General features: G+C 38.1%; 1 protein-coding gene across 1 annotated transcript; it reads left to right on the top strand.

The window, feature by feature from the left end:
* The first annotated feature begins 5,319 nt into the window (after positions 1 to 5,319).
* LOC149070229 (uncharacterized) lies at positions 5,320 to 5,931 on the top strand. Its single transcript, XM_089249291.1, has one exon. The coding sequence runs from the start codon at positions 5,320 to 5,322 to the stop codon at positions 5,929 to 5,931; it is 612 nt and encodes a 203-aa protein (XP_089105417.1).
* The last annotated feature ends 11,126 nt before the right edge of the window (positions 5,932 to 17,057 follow it).

The following is a 17,057-nucleotide window of genomic DNA, read 5'->3' as shown; positions in this document are numbered from 1 at the left end:
TTCCAAACAGCAAAAAAGTTTCAATACTATCTACGCATCCACTCATTCTCCCACAATACTCATTTTTCCAACTAATAGATACGAAACAAGAGATTGAAGAAAACAACCTGAAAATATCTGCATACATGGGATTCAGTACTACAATAGTAAATAGAAATGAAAATCCTGTAAAAATTGTGTATTTCACGTACAGTAAAAATTATACAAATATACACCAGAAACAGTTTCCTACTCCTATTTCCAAACTCAAAATTTAATCCAAACCACAGAACAACACGACGAAAGGATTTCCCTCGAAATCACTGCTTTCGAACAAAAAAAGGGCGATTTCTAAAAAAGATTCCTCCGAATCAATGGATTGGATCGGAAACAATTTCAGTCCATTCTTTTTGTTGATTACATCCAGGTTCACCGGCTCGTGGCTTCCTCCATTCAGATTTTTGTTCGGTAACTTTTCTGCTTCATAAGTCTCCGAAGAGCCCAACGACGCATTAAAATCGCAACAAGGAACTTTGTTCCTGGAATGGCACTTCAAACTACCCCGACGAAATTCAAAACGAAATAATAATAATAATAATAAACCAAAAAATCTAAAGGAAATTTTAATTGAGAATACATTAGAAAGGATTCTACCGCTCCTTGAAGCGTCAATCCTTGTCCGTTATATATATATATATATAAAGATCCTTATCTTCTGGAATCTTGGAAATGAGTTGGGCGGTGACCGAAGTATAAGGAGAAAGAGAGGTCTAGAAGATAATTCACCTAATTCTCCGTTTGCCAAAACCTTTCCGAGTTTGTCTTCGACGTATTCACCTGTTCATTAAGTAAGGCTCACGGCTGTAATTAGCTGGAGAGTGGAGATGGTGGTTGGGAGGTTTTGCAAAGGCGTTCGAACGCATTTCTTGGGGGAGCTAAGTGGCATTAGAGGAATAGAGGAAATCGAAGCAAAAGGAGGAGGAGAGTAGAATAGAGGAGAGAGAGAGAGAGAGAGAGAGAGAGAAAATGCACTGAATAAGATCTTGGAAAACCCGCAGACATCAGTCACGGAGATTTAGAGCGGTATAAACACTTTTAGTGCTCATAATGTACTCTTGAGATGCAGGAAAAGCCTTTGACTAAAATTGCATTGGGTTGAGTCTTTTGATTCGCTTTTTGGGGGGAAATTGATGATTTTTATATATGTGTGTGTGTGTGTGTGTGTGTCTCTTTCTCTCTCTCTCTCTGCATGTACGTTTTTAAAAGTAAAGACGGATTGTCATTAACCAGAGCGTGAAAGCAGATAATTATAGAAGCAGAAAATACGCTTTTATGGTGATGATCACTATAATAAGCATGCACGCGTCTCTCTCAAAATGTCTTTTAAACAAGAAATCCCTTAAGGTATTAAGAAATTCGACATGTTTTACATATTTTGTCATAAAGGACTAAATATTTTGAGTGTATTTGAATTCCTTCACGATGTTTTTCATGGTGAATGTTTTGAATTAGTCAGCTGTCGTTCACGTTAAAGCTTTGAATAGACACGAGATATTGGAATTTTTTGTGAATTTTTGAGATGCAATTACCATTACGAATATACCAAGGTATTTAACAACTGGCGGTTGCGAAGATGCATTTTTGGAAAAAGAAAATTCAACTGCCTTTGCGGGAAATCGAACCCGCGTCCTTTCACTTTCCGGGTGAATGCCCTAGACCAGTGGTCCACAACCTCTAGAATCCCACGGCCCGGTTGATTTCTTTTTTTGCGAGTGGAAGGCCTGATCGTACACACGAATGATGGGAAATAAATGGGTAAAAACGAAACGGTGAATCATTCACGGCCCGGTTTGACTGATGTCAGGGCCCATCGGTTGAGAAACACTGTCCTAGACCACTACACTACAAAAGTTACCAAGCTCTCAATCCTTCCTTGGAGCTCGTGCGCATTGAAAGGGACCGTACATGGACGGTCGGGCCTGACTCAGGCCAAGCTCACAACTGCTGACGCTGCCACCAGATGGCGACTTATGAAAGGATGACGTCACTCCACGCTACCATACGATGGTTTTTAACAACTGGCTGTTGAGATAGAATTTTCTCTCTTTTCAAAAATTCATCTTCGCAACAGCCAGTTGTTAAAAACCTTAGTATGGTAGCGGAGAGTGACGTCATATCCTTTCATTACGAATATTTTAGAATTATATATACATAGAAAGATTCGAGTTGAGAGACGACATTAAAAGCTGTCATACGTGTTGTGAGATTTTGAAAAGAAATGATGTATTGGGATTCTTAATTTTTGAGATGATTATCATTATAACTACTCTGGAAATACTCATAATTTTTTTTATTTTTGGGATTTTAAACGTGTATATATGCACGTAGAATTAAATGAGTTCCAAATTCTTAATTGTTCATTCATGTGCAAGTTTTGAAACTGCGCGGCATTGTTGGAATGGCGCGCTGGTCATTTAAAGTTCCGATTGCGTACGGAGAGCATGCAACAATTTACGAACGCTGAAATAGCGGGCATGCACCTTGTGTATGGTGCAGTTGACTCTGGCAATTTTAATCGAAATTGATTTGAAAACTTGAATTTTCAAAAACAAATTACTTATGAAAAAAAATATGCATAACGTTATTCAAATACATCTTCCTTTTTTTCCGCAATTGAAAAAGTTAAATCATTGCGCCTCATTTACAATAAAACCGATGCATTTTTCGGTAGAATACAACACATTCTGCCACGTAATTTCTAAGCATAAAATAATTCAAACTACCGTATTTCCCAGCATTAATTAACCGGCATGCCGGGAGACCAGTATGACGGGAATTCTCGTATTTTACGGCATGCTGGAAAATTCGAGTCGAGGATTCTGGAAAATTCTTAAATATCTTTGTTCAAAAAATCCGTTGAGTTGGCTGAATGCGTACATCGGGCATCTTCAACTCGTTGCTCGTGAGCACCCTGGTGCTCCCTGAATCCCTCCCTCAGAGTGCTCGAAGCTCGTGCCCGATTTGGTGCTCATGAGCACTTGATCAACGCTACAATTAAACACCTTGTACAAATTGATTCCAAAGAATTGAAACCATCCTAATTTTATGCATTTCTATGTCAAGCATGCCGTAAGGGTGCTCTTCTTTTTATTATGGGTACAGGCAGTGCTCGCGACTAGAAAAAGGTTGAAGACCTCTGGCGTACGTTGATCCTTATTGGACGCGGTGGCCCAGGTCGATAAGATACTCGCCTCAAGTAACAAAGGATGTTTAAAGGTATCACAAATTCGATACCAGGTTTGTCCCTGTCAAAAACTTTCCTGACACAGGGATATGACAGAAACGGAAACGTGATCACATTGAACATTGAAGGACCGGACACACCCCGCTTCCCATTTCAGAGAGATATCGACGCTTTCCCGGGGGATGGGTGTATCCGTAAATTTATTAATTTATGTGAAAATAACAATGATATACATATATACAATAAAGAATCTGGAGTAAAAATTGTGATCATATAGCACAGAAAAACATTGCTACCGCAGGGAGTCCCACATCGTGGAGCAACCCCTTGATAAGTATAACAAACGTTGCCATTCGGAATCGGCAGTAAATCGCAGTTCCCGGTCTAATTGGCCCTCGTGTGCAGAAAAAATGACGGTTGTGCGACAAAAATGATCAAATGATCCTTATTAAACTTATCTTTTCCCGGCATGACACGAACGGGCCAGACCTCAACATTCAAAAAGTTGGTGCCCCTCGAGTTTTACGGCATGCCGGTTAATTTTTGGGTGAGTATGATAAAGATCAATGGCCGGCCGAATATGTTCGGCCTGCCAATCTTTTTTATTTTCGTCTCTTTGTCCACTACTTATAAAGATTTTCCACCACTGCCTTAGAAAATGGAAATACAATTTCGGCTTGAGCATCTCAAGAGCTGCACTCGTAAGTCTCTGGGACGTTCTAATTTTTCGAAACAAACGTGTATCAGAAATTTATCCTGAAAAAAACACAAATATTACATTTGTGCAAGTGAGTAACCCTCCCTCGAATATCAGCATGAAATTTTCAACTAAAATGCAAATAACGAACAAGTAACCCTTTTCCGCAAACATGTAATCCATAACCTTGCTCAAACTGGTTAATATTGAATAAAATGGAGAATTGCAGAACGTGTATTCCAAGTGCTAAAACATTGAAAACACTATCTTCTTAGTTTCTTTAAAGTTCACTATAATTTATTACTTTGAAACGTTCGGCGAAACACACACACACGTGCTTTCACGTTTCCATACAAACAACCGGGGGGACCTAGAGGAATTCGTCTATCCTAATCCAGAAAAATCTCTTTTGCAACCCCCTTTTCTATTTACTCTTATAAGAGGAATATGCAACGATTCATGCGGTAGTGGAGAATTTTAGTTAGTTCACCGGATTGCAGTTTTGTCGGAGGTGAATTTATAATCATATTGTGGAAGTTATTGTTCCGAAGAAATTGTTTCCAGAGCGTGAAAGGTCTATCCTTCCCTCTCTCGATCCGGAAATTTTCGAGATTCGTTCTCCGGTTCAACTAAATGCATTCAATGCCGCTGAAGCTTCGCTCTGCCGGAAATATGCCAGTTACAGGGTCTATCTAACCTAAGATGTCTTGGAGAAAAGTGTGGTGTATCCAATATGTGATGAGAATTTTAATGAAGAATACGTCATTCGGAAACAATCATGACATAGAAATAATGCAAAGCATTATAAGTCATCATTTGTGTTAATTTTATGAGTTACATAAGATATTTACTCTGCATCTATTATCATGTGTAATACAGACTGAGCATATCGAATAAGTTTACCCTTTGAGGGAGTAACTAATAGTCGGAGTTGTGCCAAAATTGTTTACACGTACTACATAGGTCATTATGAAGTTATCTGGATGCATAAAAACAGGATATACTGATAACTGAATATAATAAACTTTCGTTCGTTGACATTTTCTGAGTATCCAGCACAATGCAGACAGGCATTTATTTACTCAAGAAAAACTTTTGTCTGATACCAATTTTGAACATTTTCCTCTCAACACAATAAATCACTGGCTTGGGGAACATAAACTGAAGATGGCAATGGAAAAAAACTAGATTTCACGTGGATCTCCTCGAAACGACCTCCGTCCATTAGACATGGTGAACAATTCATGAAGAGAAGTTCAGGGACATCAAGATTCTAGGAGTCGTTTTTTACGACCAATGTAACTGGTACAAACACATATCGGAAATTTCATTAAAGATCAATGCTCTTCTCCCTCGATTCTGGTGCTCCACTGGCAAGAACTGGGGCATCAGTGTTAGGATGCTTAGAATATTATATTTAACTGTCGCACAGCGAATAATAGCATATGGTGCCACTGCATGGGGAGGTAAACTTACGGAGGAGCAAGGTAGAAGACTTTATTCCATCCAGAGGGGTTGCCTATTATATATTCTGAAAGCATGCTCCACCTCACCCACAACTGCCTTGCAGGTTCTAGCCGGCTTACTCCCACTGCGCTTGGTCATTGGTCTTGAAGCTAAAAAGGGTCTGGTACTCAGAAACAGGCAAAATATCGAGCTTCAAGATGGCACCAACATCAGTTCTTGCCAGCTCCAGACCAAGACAACCGGTTGGACTCATCATCCAGCTGATTATCTACACGAACAGATCTCCACTGCACCTGCAAACATTGGGCAGGAGAATACCGACCTTAATATCTTCACGGACGGTTCAAAATCAGAAGATGGCGTGGCTGCAGCCTTCATCATACTTGAGGGAGGTATGGAAATCTACAAATGGTCACGTAAATTAAATGACTCAAATACTGTGTTCCAATCGGAGCTTTTTGCAATTTATATGGCCATCCAAAAGGCTCTGGAATTTAAAAACCAACACTCTCATGAAGAGATGATGACCAAATGGCGTCATTAATGGTCTAGCGAGAGAAAGACTGAACACAAAATTTTCGCTCTGCTCCCCACCGTCATCTGCAAGCTTAGGAAATGGACTAGACCAACGGTTCTCAACCTTTTTTGACTCGCCTTTTCAGTACATAATTTTTATATCGGATCCCTGTTTGACTCGAGCAGCCCTTTTCGTATACAATTTTTATGGCGGAACTCCATAGGCCTCTTTTTTTCATTTATCTGTCAGATTTACTTATTTATTTTCTTTTCCTTGAGTCGCCGCGGAGCCCCTGGGAAGTGCGCAAGGAGTTCCAAGGACTCCGTGGATCACCGGTTGAGAACCACTGGATACTCTTCTTTTCCGAACACGGTCCATTATCCTACCTTGCCAGGTTCCACAAGAGAACAGAAAAGTGCAAATGTGGGGAGGAGGGCACAGCGTACCATTACGCGACTACTTGTCCTTTGACCGTGGAACTACACATCCGAGTCCAGGCAAATGATGTTCAATCTTGGATGACTTCAGTGCTCAGAACCTCTGTGGTCTCCACGATCAAATTAAAATACTCATCAATCACATTGAAAATAATCAAGACTCTATCATCCATCCTAGACCAGTGACTGCTATTGTAGAGTGTCATGATACAGTATAAGTGATTCTTGCTCAAACTCTGATTTCGAGCCCTAAACTTTTCATTCTTTCATCGAACAATGATGTTTCACACGAATTCCCATTGTCAACTCTTAACGAAATCAGGACAATGATGTTCTTCAGATTTCCGTTGCCTTTTATTCATATATTTTTTCACATATTCATGTATCTTTGTAATCTTTTTCTATGCATTTGCATTTACGCACACTTATCTAAATGTATATATATTTGTAAGTTGTACGCTCTACTGTGTTGAACCATGAATTACCACAACGCTGGTTTAGTTCTGGAATGCATTTCGGACTGTGATGTTTTGTGAGAATATTTTGCGTCTAGTCTCTCGAATTCCCACTGCCTTCGTAATCCTGGATATTCATCGGATGGACTGTGATGCTTCATGGGAATATTTTTCACCATTACACTGTAATTATTTTGCTTCTGTCCCGCCCATTTAACAGAACTGTGATGTTTGTCATGTTGCTCTTTCCTGACAATTTGAAGGGTTGATATCATGACGTCCTCTTCTTCACAGGAGAAACGCTCGCAAATGTTTAAGCTCGTTACCTGGAGGTAACATTCAATTGATAAAATGACCAGAAAAACTGATGTCCTTAACAGCGTGAGATGATATGCTATCAATCACTTAAAAGGGGGGGGGGGATATAAATATTTCTTATTCTTGGATTTGTTTTTCTAAAGTGAAATTCGTTATAGCATGTGTTGTATCTAATGGAAGAGTAAAGAAGCTTTTTATGTGCGTAATCGATCACGTTAAGTGAAATGATATAGCCTCGTCTATAATACTTTCCGTGATTCATGCTGTATTCTGAAATATGACGCAGATTATGCATGTTGACATTTTTGTGTAGGAATAACAAAATAAGTTGTGAAGCGATGCTAATAATATATTTCTAACATTCGTGCATTGATTTCAGGTTGGGTTGAAAGTCCTTGTCAAAAATTTATATACAATCAACTAATCGACGTGAGAAAGTGTGGCTTGCAATTGAAAGCATGGGAAATATATTTTTTGGGAGGAATTTATATACTAATGGTCAGTCCTGTACATGATTCTTTTTTTTTTTTGAGCTGGTAATTTTTTCAATAGTTAATGGAGCGTATACAGGGTGTCCCGTAAGTCTTTATTCGGACTATATCTCATAAACACTTCATCGTAGAGGCATGGTTAAAAGAAATACAAATATGTGGTAAAAACTCACCATATATCAGTTCTGACAGTGAAAATATAGTGTGTCACAAAATGAAAAAAAATCTAAATTTTTATACGGTCTCTTTATACGTGGTTGCTTGCACTTATTGCAGAAAATCCGTTAGAAAAATATGATGTATATTTGGGTGAAATGCTGTTGTGCAATCTCTAAAAACACCCTCTGCCGCCTTTGCTATTGCGATTCGACCGCATATTCTGCGACCAAATATGTTTGGTTTTAGGAGTCTTATAGCGCCTTTCAAAGTTTGTTCCATAAATTTGGAATCCCTCTGTATACTATTCGTTTCTATAATTGCGCTGTAGTGAATTTCTAATCATGTTTAATGCAATAGTTGATTTTTAGCAATATTTCGTGCTACACTGCAGTGATTCCCAAACTTTTTTGAAGGGCAAACCTCTTATCGCAAGGCTTCTATCGTCAAATCCCCTACATAAGGTGACCATATGCTCCGTGTTCAGAAACTTTCTTGACTTTTCGCTAATAAAAATATGCTATTCCGAAAGTACTTCTCATATCGATTTGTATTTGCGCAATCACAGTGATAAATGAAACAAAATTATTTTTCAATATTTAGTCGACAGAATTGTTTTGTTATGAAATTTTAAACTGCACACATGTTTTGAATCCCGTGCAAGGAATTTCACTTATTTTAGCTCACACTAGGCTTGTAACACATTTGTTTCCTCAGTACATGCCAAACACTATGCTCAGGGTCGGTCTGAACAGTAAATACCGGCTAACATTACGGAAACGAAAGAACTCGGAAAGCTTTCTGCTAGCTAGACATCATTTCATTTGTTCACCAAAGAGCAAGTCATAAACAACAAACCAGCGTCATTAATTGTTCATAATCTAAAGCGTAAACATTGTCCGTTCATATTCACATATTATCATTCTGCGTTTTTAATTTTTAAAAATATATAATTTTGAAATCAGAAGATTCTTTCTGAATCATCCATTACAATTAATAACTGAAAATATATATAGATTATTGTGCTTGTAGAGATAAAATTACATTATACGCCACATGCATTGTAAGTAGTTGCTCAGCTGAGTAAAGACATGCTTTATAGTTAGCTATATTTTGATATTATTTCTTTGTTGTTGCCAAAATAAATGTCTCTTTCGGACGTTTTTTATTTTGGTGAATCTCTCGCGATCCACACTTTGGGAGCAACTGCTATAGTGAGTTTCCGAAAAAATTTGGATAGCAATGTTTGTAATTCGGAAAAGAAACGACATCATCTCTGAAAAATTTTCAATGGTTGTGTTATGTGTTGTACAGGATGCATATAGTAACGTCTGTCCACACACTCCTCCCTAACTTTTTAACCAATCATTTTAAAGACACACTAAGACTTACAATACAAATACAAATACAACGCCACAACAGGCAAATTGCCCAACGAGGTGGCTGACTTAGCAACATCATGGATCCCCGAGCCATTTTTTGGAGGCCCTACCTACTACTGCTACACCACACATGCACCTCGCAGTTTAGATATTCCATTTGTAATACACGGCCTCCAGTAAAGTAAATGGCATACATTAACTGGCCCATTATTTGAATACTTTCTCTATATAATATATCAATATATATCTGTTGTAACATTTTATGTACCATAATTCAAAATTTTATTTTTCATACGGCCCCTTCTATTTAGAAAGTTGTCGCCCAGTCTCTTCTCAGTTTATAAAAATACATATATTCCATGTTTCTGAGTGCAATATTCACTGAAATATTGTTGATTTAAGAAGTAAAAGGGGCATATCAGAATTTAGAAAATTTTTGACAAACTGCAATTTTATAGAATTTTTGATTTTTTCCCCTCCAGTTTTCCCTTGATATATGCTATTTTTTTCTCTCATTTTCAGTGATTTTTGAAACAACTCGGCTAAAATTGCGGTAATTCATAAACATACACGTGTATGGGTCCGTATTAAAAAATGTATTTATAAACAACCACATTATTTGGATTATTTTCGAATTGAAAGTTGAAAGTATTTTTCCTGTAACCAACGTTTCCGGAGTTGAAGGGCGTGTATAAGAACTTACTACATGAACGTTTTTTATTCTATGGATAATATCTAACAAAATTTTGCTCCATTGTTATTTGAAATAATAATAAAATCAACAACGTTATGTACATTAGGGAATTTCTTACTGTACATGGAATAACAAAGTTCCCTACACAAAACAGAAACTAGCTCTGAATTTTTGTAGTCTCATGCCGTAAATCATATCCCTAAAATTAGCCTTTAGCAGTTTGAGCAAGCTAATAAATTTATTTCCCACAGATTGAGTTACAGTTGAGTTTGAGGGAACTGTTTAACTTTGATTTCGATCGAAGCAAACGCTGAATATTAAGAGTTATTAAGAGCAGAGAAAAATTCAAAGTTATCCGTAGATAGAGGAATGTGCGTGTTCGTCCCACTCGCCAAAAATATTTCTTTTCTCAATTCTTTAGTAAATCGATCGGTTGGGGGGAAAGAATTATTGGGAAAAGTCTTGAAAATTCCTTCAAATAATGAAACAGTCCCCCCCCCCCTCCCGTTTTCCATTCGAGAGAGCGGGAGAGAGGAGCTTATTAATAATCCTTCACCGTGTTAGTTCACATTACATAGACGGAATTCTCACTTTTCCGAAGGTAATAAAGTAACACGAAGCGAAAACTTTTCCATAAAAGGCGTAAAAGTAAACATGACCGTGTTACTCTCTTCACAAAAGCTAAACATGGCCGAAGTTTTAAATTTTACTCCTCTCTCCACGATGTTTTGATTTCGCAAACAAGGTAGCGGCAGCTCGTTGTTCGCACGGTATTCCTTAATAAGCATCTGGGTAAATGATAATTCATGCCGTTAGTGATAAACAACTTTGGAAGCATTGATGGTTTCCTATTTATGTATCGCGTAGAAATACAAAAAAAAAAATGTACACAAATTGTGTATCGTGTTTAAACTAACGTATTTCCGTATAATATATATCGTCTTGATAAGGAGCGCGGTGTAGCCCAGGTTGATACTTGCGTGAAGTACAAAGGATGTTCAGAGGTGTCGCGAGTTCGATACCCGATTCTTTTTTGTCAGAAAGTTTTCTGACACAGGGATACAACAATAGCGCGGTCATGATTCATTCATTCACGTGGTCATGATTTATTCATTCACGTGGTCATGATTCATTCATGTTACCATGATTCATTCATTCATGTGGTCATGATTTATTCATGTTACCATGATTCATTCATTCACGTGGTCATGATTTATTCATGTTACCATGATTCATTCACGTGGTCATGATTCATTCATGTTTCCATGATTCATTCATTCATGTTACCATGATTCATTCATTCATGTGGTCATGATTCATTCATGTTTCCATGATTCATTCATTCATGTTACCATGATTCATTCATTCATGTGGTCATGATTCATTCATTCATGTGGTCATGATTCATTCATGTGGTCATGATTCATTCATTCATGTGGTCATGATTCATTCATTCATGTGGTCATGATTCATTCATGTGGTCATGATTCATTCATGTTACCATGATTCATTCATTCATGTGGTCATGATTCATTCATGTTACCATGATTCATTCATTCATGTGGTCATGATTCATTTATTCATGTGGTCATGATTCATTTATTCATGTGGTCATGATTCATTCATTCATGTGGTCATGTCACCGCTCCTGTTGTTGTATCCCTGTCAGAAGTTTCTGACAAAGAAGAATCGGGTATCGAACTCGCGACACCTTTGTCGAACTTTGTGAACATCCTTTGTACTTCACGCAAGTATCAACCTGGGCTACACCGCGCTCCTTATCAAGACGATATATATTATACGGAAATACGTTAGTTTAAACACGATACACAATTTGTGTACATTTTTTTTGTCTTTGTACACGATATATATATATATAGGAAACCATCAATGCTTTCAAAGGTGTTTATCACTAACGGCATGAATTATCATTTACCTAGATGCTTATTAAGGGTAAAATATTGTCGCGAGTTCGATACCCGATTCTTATTTGTCAGAAACTTTTCTGACACAGGGGTACAACAACAGGAACGGCGGAATGACCACAGAAAAATATTGCTACAGCAGTTAGTCCCGCATCGAAGGGGTTAGCGCACCTACATCTCGGTGAGTATAAAAAAGGCTGCCGTGTTCGGAATCGGCAATAAATTGTAGGTCCCGATCTAATTATCCCTCGTGTGTAGAAAATGACAGCGGTGAGATAAAAATGAGCTGAAACCAAATCTCTTTTGATAGGATTTGCCATTTTACCAACATTATGAAGTTTCTGTTTTCAAATGGTGATTTTAATTTGTTGGCAATAGAATTTTTGTGATGCCACTCTCAGCTATTACCACGGAGGTTTTGATAGCTGGCTGATGCGAAGATAAATCCAGGACAGAAAATTCAACTGACTTTGCAGGGAATCGAACCCCACGTCTTCTCACTTGATTGAGCGGTATAGAATACAAAGACAACAAATCCTCTTTCGTTAGAGATCGCGTACGCTGGTCGGTTGTGTGCTAGGACAGCCAGGCCTAACTCAGGTCAAACCTCACAATTTCAGACTCTGCTACCAGATGGAGTCACAATCTCTAGTGGTCGAAGGCGCTCACCCGGCAAAGTGAGAAAACGTGATTTCGATTCCCCGAAAAAGGCCAGTAGAATTGTTTTCCCTGGATTTCCCTGCATCAGCCAGCTGTCGAAATCTTCGTAGTAATAGCGGAGAGTGAGATCATCTTCGGATAAGTCGCCATCCGGTGGCAGTGTCAGAAATTGTGAGCTTTGGCTTGAGTTAGGTCTGGCTACTACTACTACTATACCAGACGTACACCTCGTCCACATTCCTCCATGAAATTTCTTACGAATTGGTACATGTTGGAATGTGCGTATACGTGTTTTGATCTAAAGTGTATTTAACCTAAGAATACGCAATGCTTGTTACATGTAGTACTGTCATTTGCTGTAAATTTTTCTAACTGTAACTGAAGTGTGATGATTGAATAATGGAATCGTTGTAGAGGTCTTGATCTCTCTCTCTCTCTCTCTCTATCTCTATCTCTCTCTCAGTGGGGAGACTTTTTAACTGGGATATAGGCCCATAGTTGCACTTCGAAGTTAGTTACATCTGGCAGTCCATGTTCAGCGCACACGAGCTCTAAGGGAAGAGGGCTCGTTGACTTTGTAGTCTAGTGATCTAGGGTGCTAACCCGGGAAGTGAGAGGACGTGGGTTTGAATCCCCGCAAAGCCAACTGAATATTCTGTCCTGGATTCGCATCAGCCAGCTGTCGAAACCTGTAATAGAACTTTTATTTAAATCGCTATGCTACCAACTGCGCCGTTTTTCTTGACGATAAAAGACCTTTATGATTTCTGAAATATGTATACACCTTGATGTGGGGGTTTAGACATTATATTAAATCACACAATTGAGCTCATATTTTCAACAGCTTGAGAATGGGTTTCTCCATTCAGATTTCTGAATTAATTCGAGCGGAAAATTCCGCTCGTGTTGTGCATTCTCAATGAAAATTTTTAGTTCGTGTGATGCTAACTCTGCTCTCAACTAGATGAGTTGGAACTCTATCTCTATAAAATTACTTATTGGTATGTTATGTCTGGTAAAAATAATCATAAGAAACTGTACTGGACTCTTTTCTAGTGTCCGCATATAAAGGACGGTACGCGGAGAATGTGCAAAAGTAATGGAAATTCTATCGTTGAGTTTAGGATAAAAGTAAATTATGAAAACATGTCAACAGGAAGAAAGATATTGATCTGTGATCTTCTCGTTTAAGTCAAATAATGATAGAGAAAAAATAAACCATGATTTTTTTACGGAATTCTAATAAAAAAAATTCTAATCAGCAAAACTTTCCGCCCTTTTATGTAAAAAAAAGAATATCATTCGTAGAGTATATACCTAAATGAAATTCTTTGGAATCATTAATAATCAAAACTCTTAAATTCTTCTTCTTTCTACTTGCTTAATTCTTGAAAAGAAAATGCTCATAGACTGAAAAGGTGGGAAAATTTCGGAATTTTAACTATTGGTATTCCGATAAACACTTTCATTCAGATGTTATACCGTGAATTTACTTCTACACTGTGGACAGAGGCAAAACTCATTCTGATTGACATATTTGTATTTGGGTTCTTATTAAAATTTTGATTTTTCTTGATCCTCATTTCAGTGGGCTCACAAGCTTGCTTAGCCCCTAAATGTTTTGCAACTGTGTTTAAAAATCTTAAATAAAGGAAATTTGAATTTGAATTTGAAGAGTGTGAAATCATGTCACAGCGGAATTTTCCTCTTGAATACCTGACTTATTCAGGATTAATCATAAAACTAATTTTTTCTATCACTTTTAGTAAACCACCCGTTGCAGTGAGCACTACTGAGATCTACATGAGACGTTATGAAAGATATTGGGGTATTATGATATCAAGAAGTTGGACGGGGGAAGGGTACAAAAGGAGAGGGAACCCCACTCTTCGATCGGAAAATGATTCTTTTTTTGCATTTAAACATATATAACAAACAAATTAAGCACCCCTTTACCCTGAGAAGAGGATAAAAAACTAACCCCACCCTGTTAGATAAGATTGCGTACTCTACTGGAAGAGCATGATACAAAGTACTGTGCTCGTTAGGCACCATTGAAATGTCTAGACATACTTGTTTGGTGAAGCAAATGCTACCCCAAACAATAAATCAATTATTCCATCAGTGCCGTACGGGCTCATCCGGGCACGACCCGGGAGGGCCCTCAAGAGAAGAAGGACCTCAGAAAAATGATAAGTAGTTGAATTTTTCGAGAATTTGCCAGGTAGGGCTGCGAAAAATCAGTTGGTCCGAGGGTCCCATGATGCTCTCAAGACGGCCCTGCATTCCATCCAGTCTCGACAGAAAAATGTTTTAATTTATTCATCAGCAGCGTACTAACAACCATGATAAAAGTCCGTTATAACGATAGTTCGCAATCAGAGGGGGAAAACTATCGTTATAAAGGACACCAAAATTCTCGTTATAAATGAATTTTGGTTTGTTCCACTGTTGACACAAATAAATGGGGGGAATGTGTTCACAGTGCGACAAAATTTTGCACTTTATGGAATGTATCAGTTTCTCCAGCTGGAGTACGAAAGTGCTCAATAACATTTAAGACAGAGAAAATGATTAAAACATGTCTTTCCTGTGTGAGTTATGAAAGGTTCCAAGAAAGGAGGGAGGGAGGAGAGGGTTTTTCAAAAGGGGAATAACAACGATGTCAAAACCGGAGGCCTTGCCTCCCCCGCCCAACCTACACATCCCGTGTTTTTCCATCTCCTACATAGATAATAAGGAGATACTGTACGTGGTCTTCTCTTATCTATGGAAAGATTCTGACATGCCCCGATTATAAACACCTATGAATAGGGTAAAATTTAAGAAATGTGGCATTTTCATAAATGCCACTCTTAATCCATAAAGAAAGGGAAAGGACTACACGTTTCTCGAGAAATTCCGCTGTCGTTGTTATGAATGTGCTCATTTTCATACATGAATAACTCGCTATAAACGCGGATATTGACTATTATTTGAGAATTGCGAATTAATCATGATAGCGAGATTATCATTATAAGCCATTCGGCGACAGTGAAGACGGACTTTCACTGTATTTGAGTTATGGCGTTGAATGAAATCTCAAGACAATTGTAGTGTTTATTAGATAATCATTTTTTATTTGAAGCTTGGTTGCAGTGATGCGTTTGCTGAATGGGGGAGGTCTCAAATCCACAAAATTCAACGTTTCATAACTCAGTCGATTTCGACCGTAAGAGATATTTTTTTCTCCCTCTAGCGTTTGCATGAAAAATTCTCCATGAACTATAAGTTATTTGAACATGGGTGTTATATTAAATATATATAACTTTTGTCGCACCCGGTCATTTTCTGCACACGATGGCTAGTTAGATCGGGACCTACGATTTCTTGCCGATTTCGAACCGCAGCCTTTATTATACCCACCGAGAGGTTGTCGGTGCACTAACTGTTCGATGCGAGACTCTCTGCGGTAATATGTTTCTGCGATCATCTCGTCGTTTCTGTTGTACCCCGTATCAGGAAAGTTTCTGACAAAGACGAACTGGGTATCGAACTCACGACACCTCTAAATATCATTTGTTACTTTAGGCGAGTATCTGATCGACTTGGGCTACTGCGTCCTTAGAACAACGTTTCCAGGGTGAAAATGGTCAACATCGATGCTGGCTGACTACTGTTCGAAAATTGTAAGAGATGATTTTCATATCCGGTGCAAGCGTAATGTATAATGAAGTACGTGCCAGACGCCAATAAATTAATTGCTGAATAAATGTATAACAGCAATAAATATGCTGTAATACATACGCCCAAGAACACAAGTGTTTCATCCTTTTCCGGCGGGTGTGAATGAAATGGAGATGCCGGCCATATATATAGTCGTCAATTTATAACTTATTACAGCTTGATTGATGAGATTGGTATATTCTAGATTGGATAAACTCAATTCCAGATTCTATCACATGCAAGACAAAATTATTCTTTGATTATTTACATAAGGACTATTACGATTACGGACTAATTATCTGTGGGTGATGCTATGATCACAATTTTTACTCCAGATTTTTTATTGTATATTATGTATATCGTAGTTTGTTATTTTCACATAAATTAATAAATTTCCGGATACATCCATCCCCCGGAAAAGCTTCGATGTCTCTCTGAGATGGGAAGTGGGCTGTGTCCGGTCCTTCAATGTTCAATGTGTTTTTATGTACCGTAATTTCACGCAACTATGGTCTTAAGCCACAACCGTAGTCCAAACGCCCGTGCTCACTAAAACATCGATAATCGAAATGCTGATAACATTCTAATGGACTAATTAATTATTAAAGTAAAGAGCATAGATAGGGTAATATGGAGATGTGTTTAGGACGTCTTCTTTACTTTCCCGCGAATCAGCTGTTAGTTGGGGGTTGTTTTTCCAGCGGGACAACGTTATCTTGTCCAGTTGGAAACTTTCTCGGCTACAAGTTCTTACAACAAGCTGGTCTGGGCTATTGATGTTCTGTAATACCGGTAATTTAGTACTTAGCTATGTTTAATAAACATTTTTACTGTTGCGTGCGTATAAAAAATATTTATAGGAAAAATAATAGAGAGAATATTGCACTTTGCTCTCAACTGAGGTCCAACCATTTTTATGGACCATAAGCT

This window comes from Pholcus phalangioides, unplaced genomic scaffold (genome assembly GCF_987345545.1).
Source record: "Pholcus phalangioides strain wild (caught in Gottingen) unplaced genomic scaffold, Ppha-v1.0 ptg000022l_1, whole genome shotgun sequence".
In the NCBI taxonomy this organism is placed as follows: domain Eukaryota; kingdom Metazoa; phylum Arthropoda; class Arachnida; order Araneae; family Pholcidae; genus Pholcus; species Pholcus phalangioides.
Note: the sequence above shows the minus strand (reverse complement) of the source record. Positions and strands in the feature narration are given on the sequence as shown.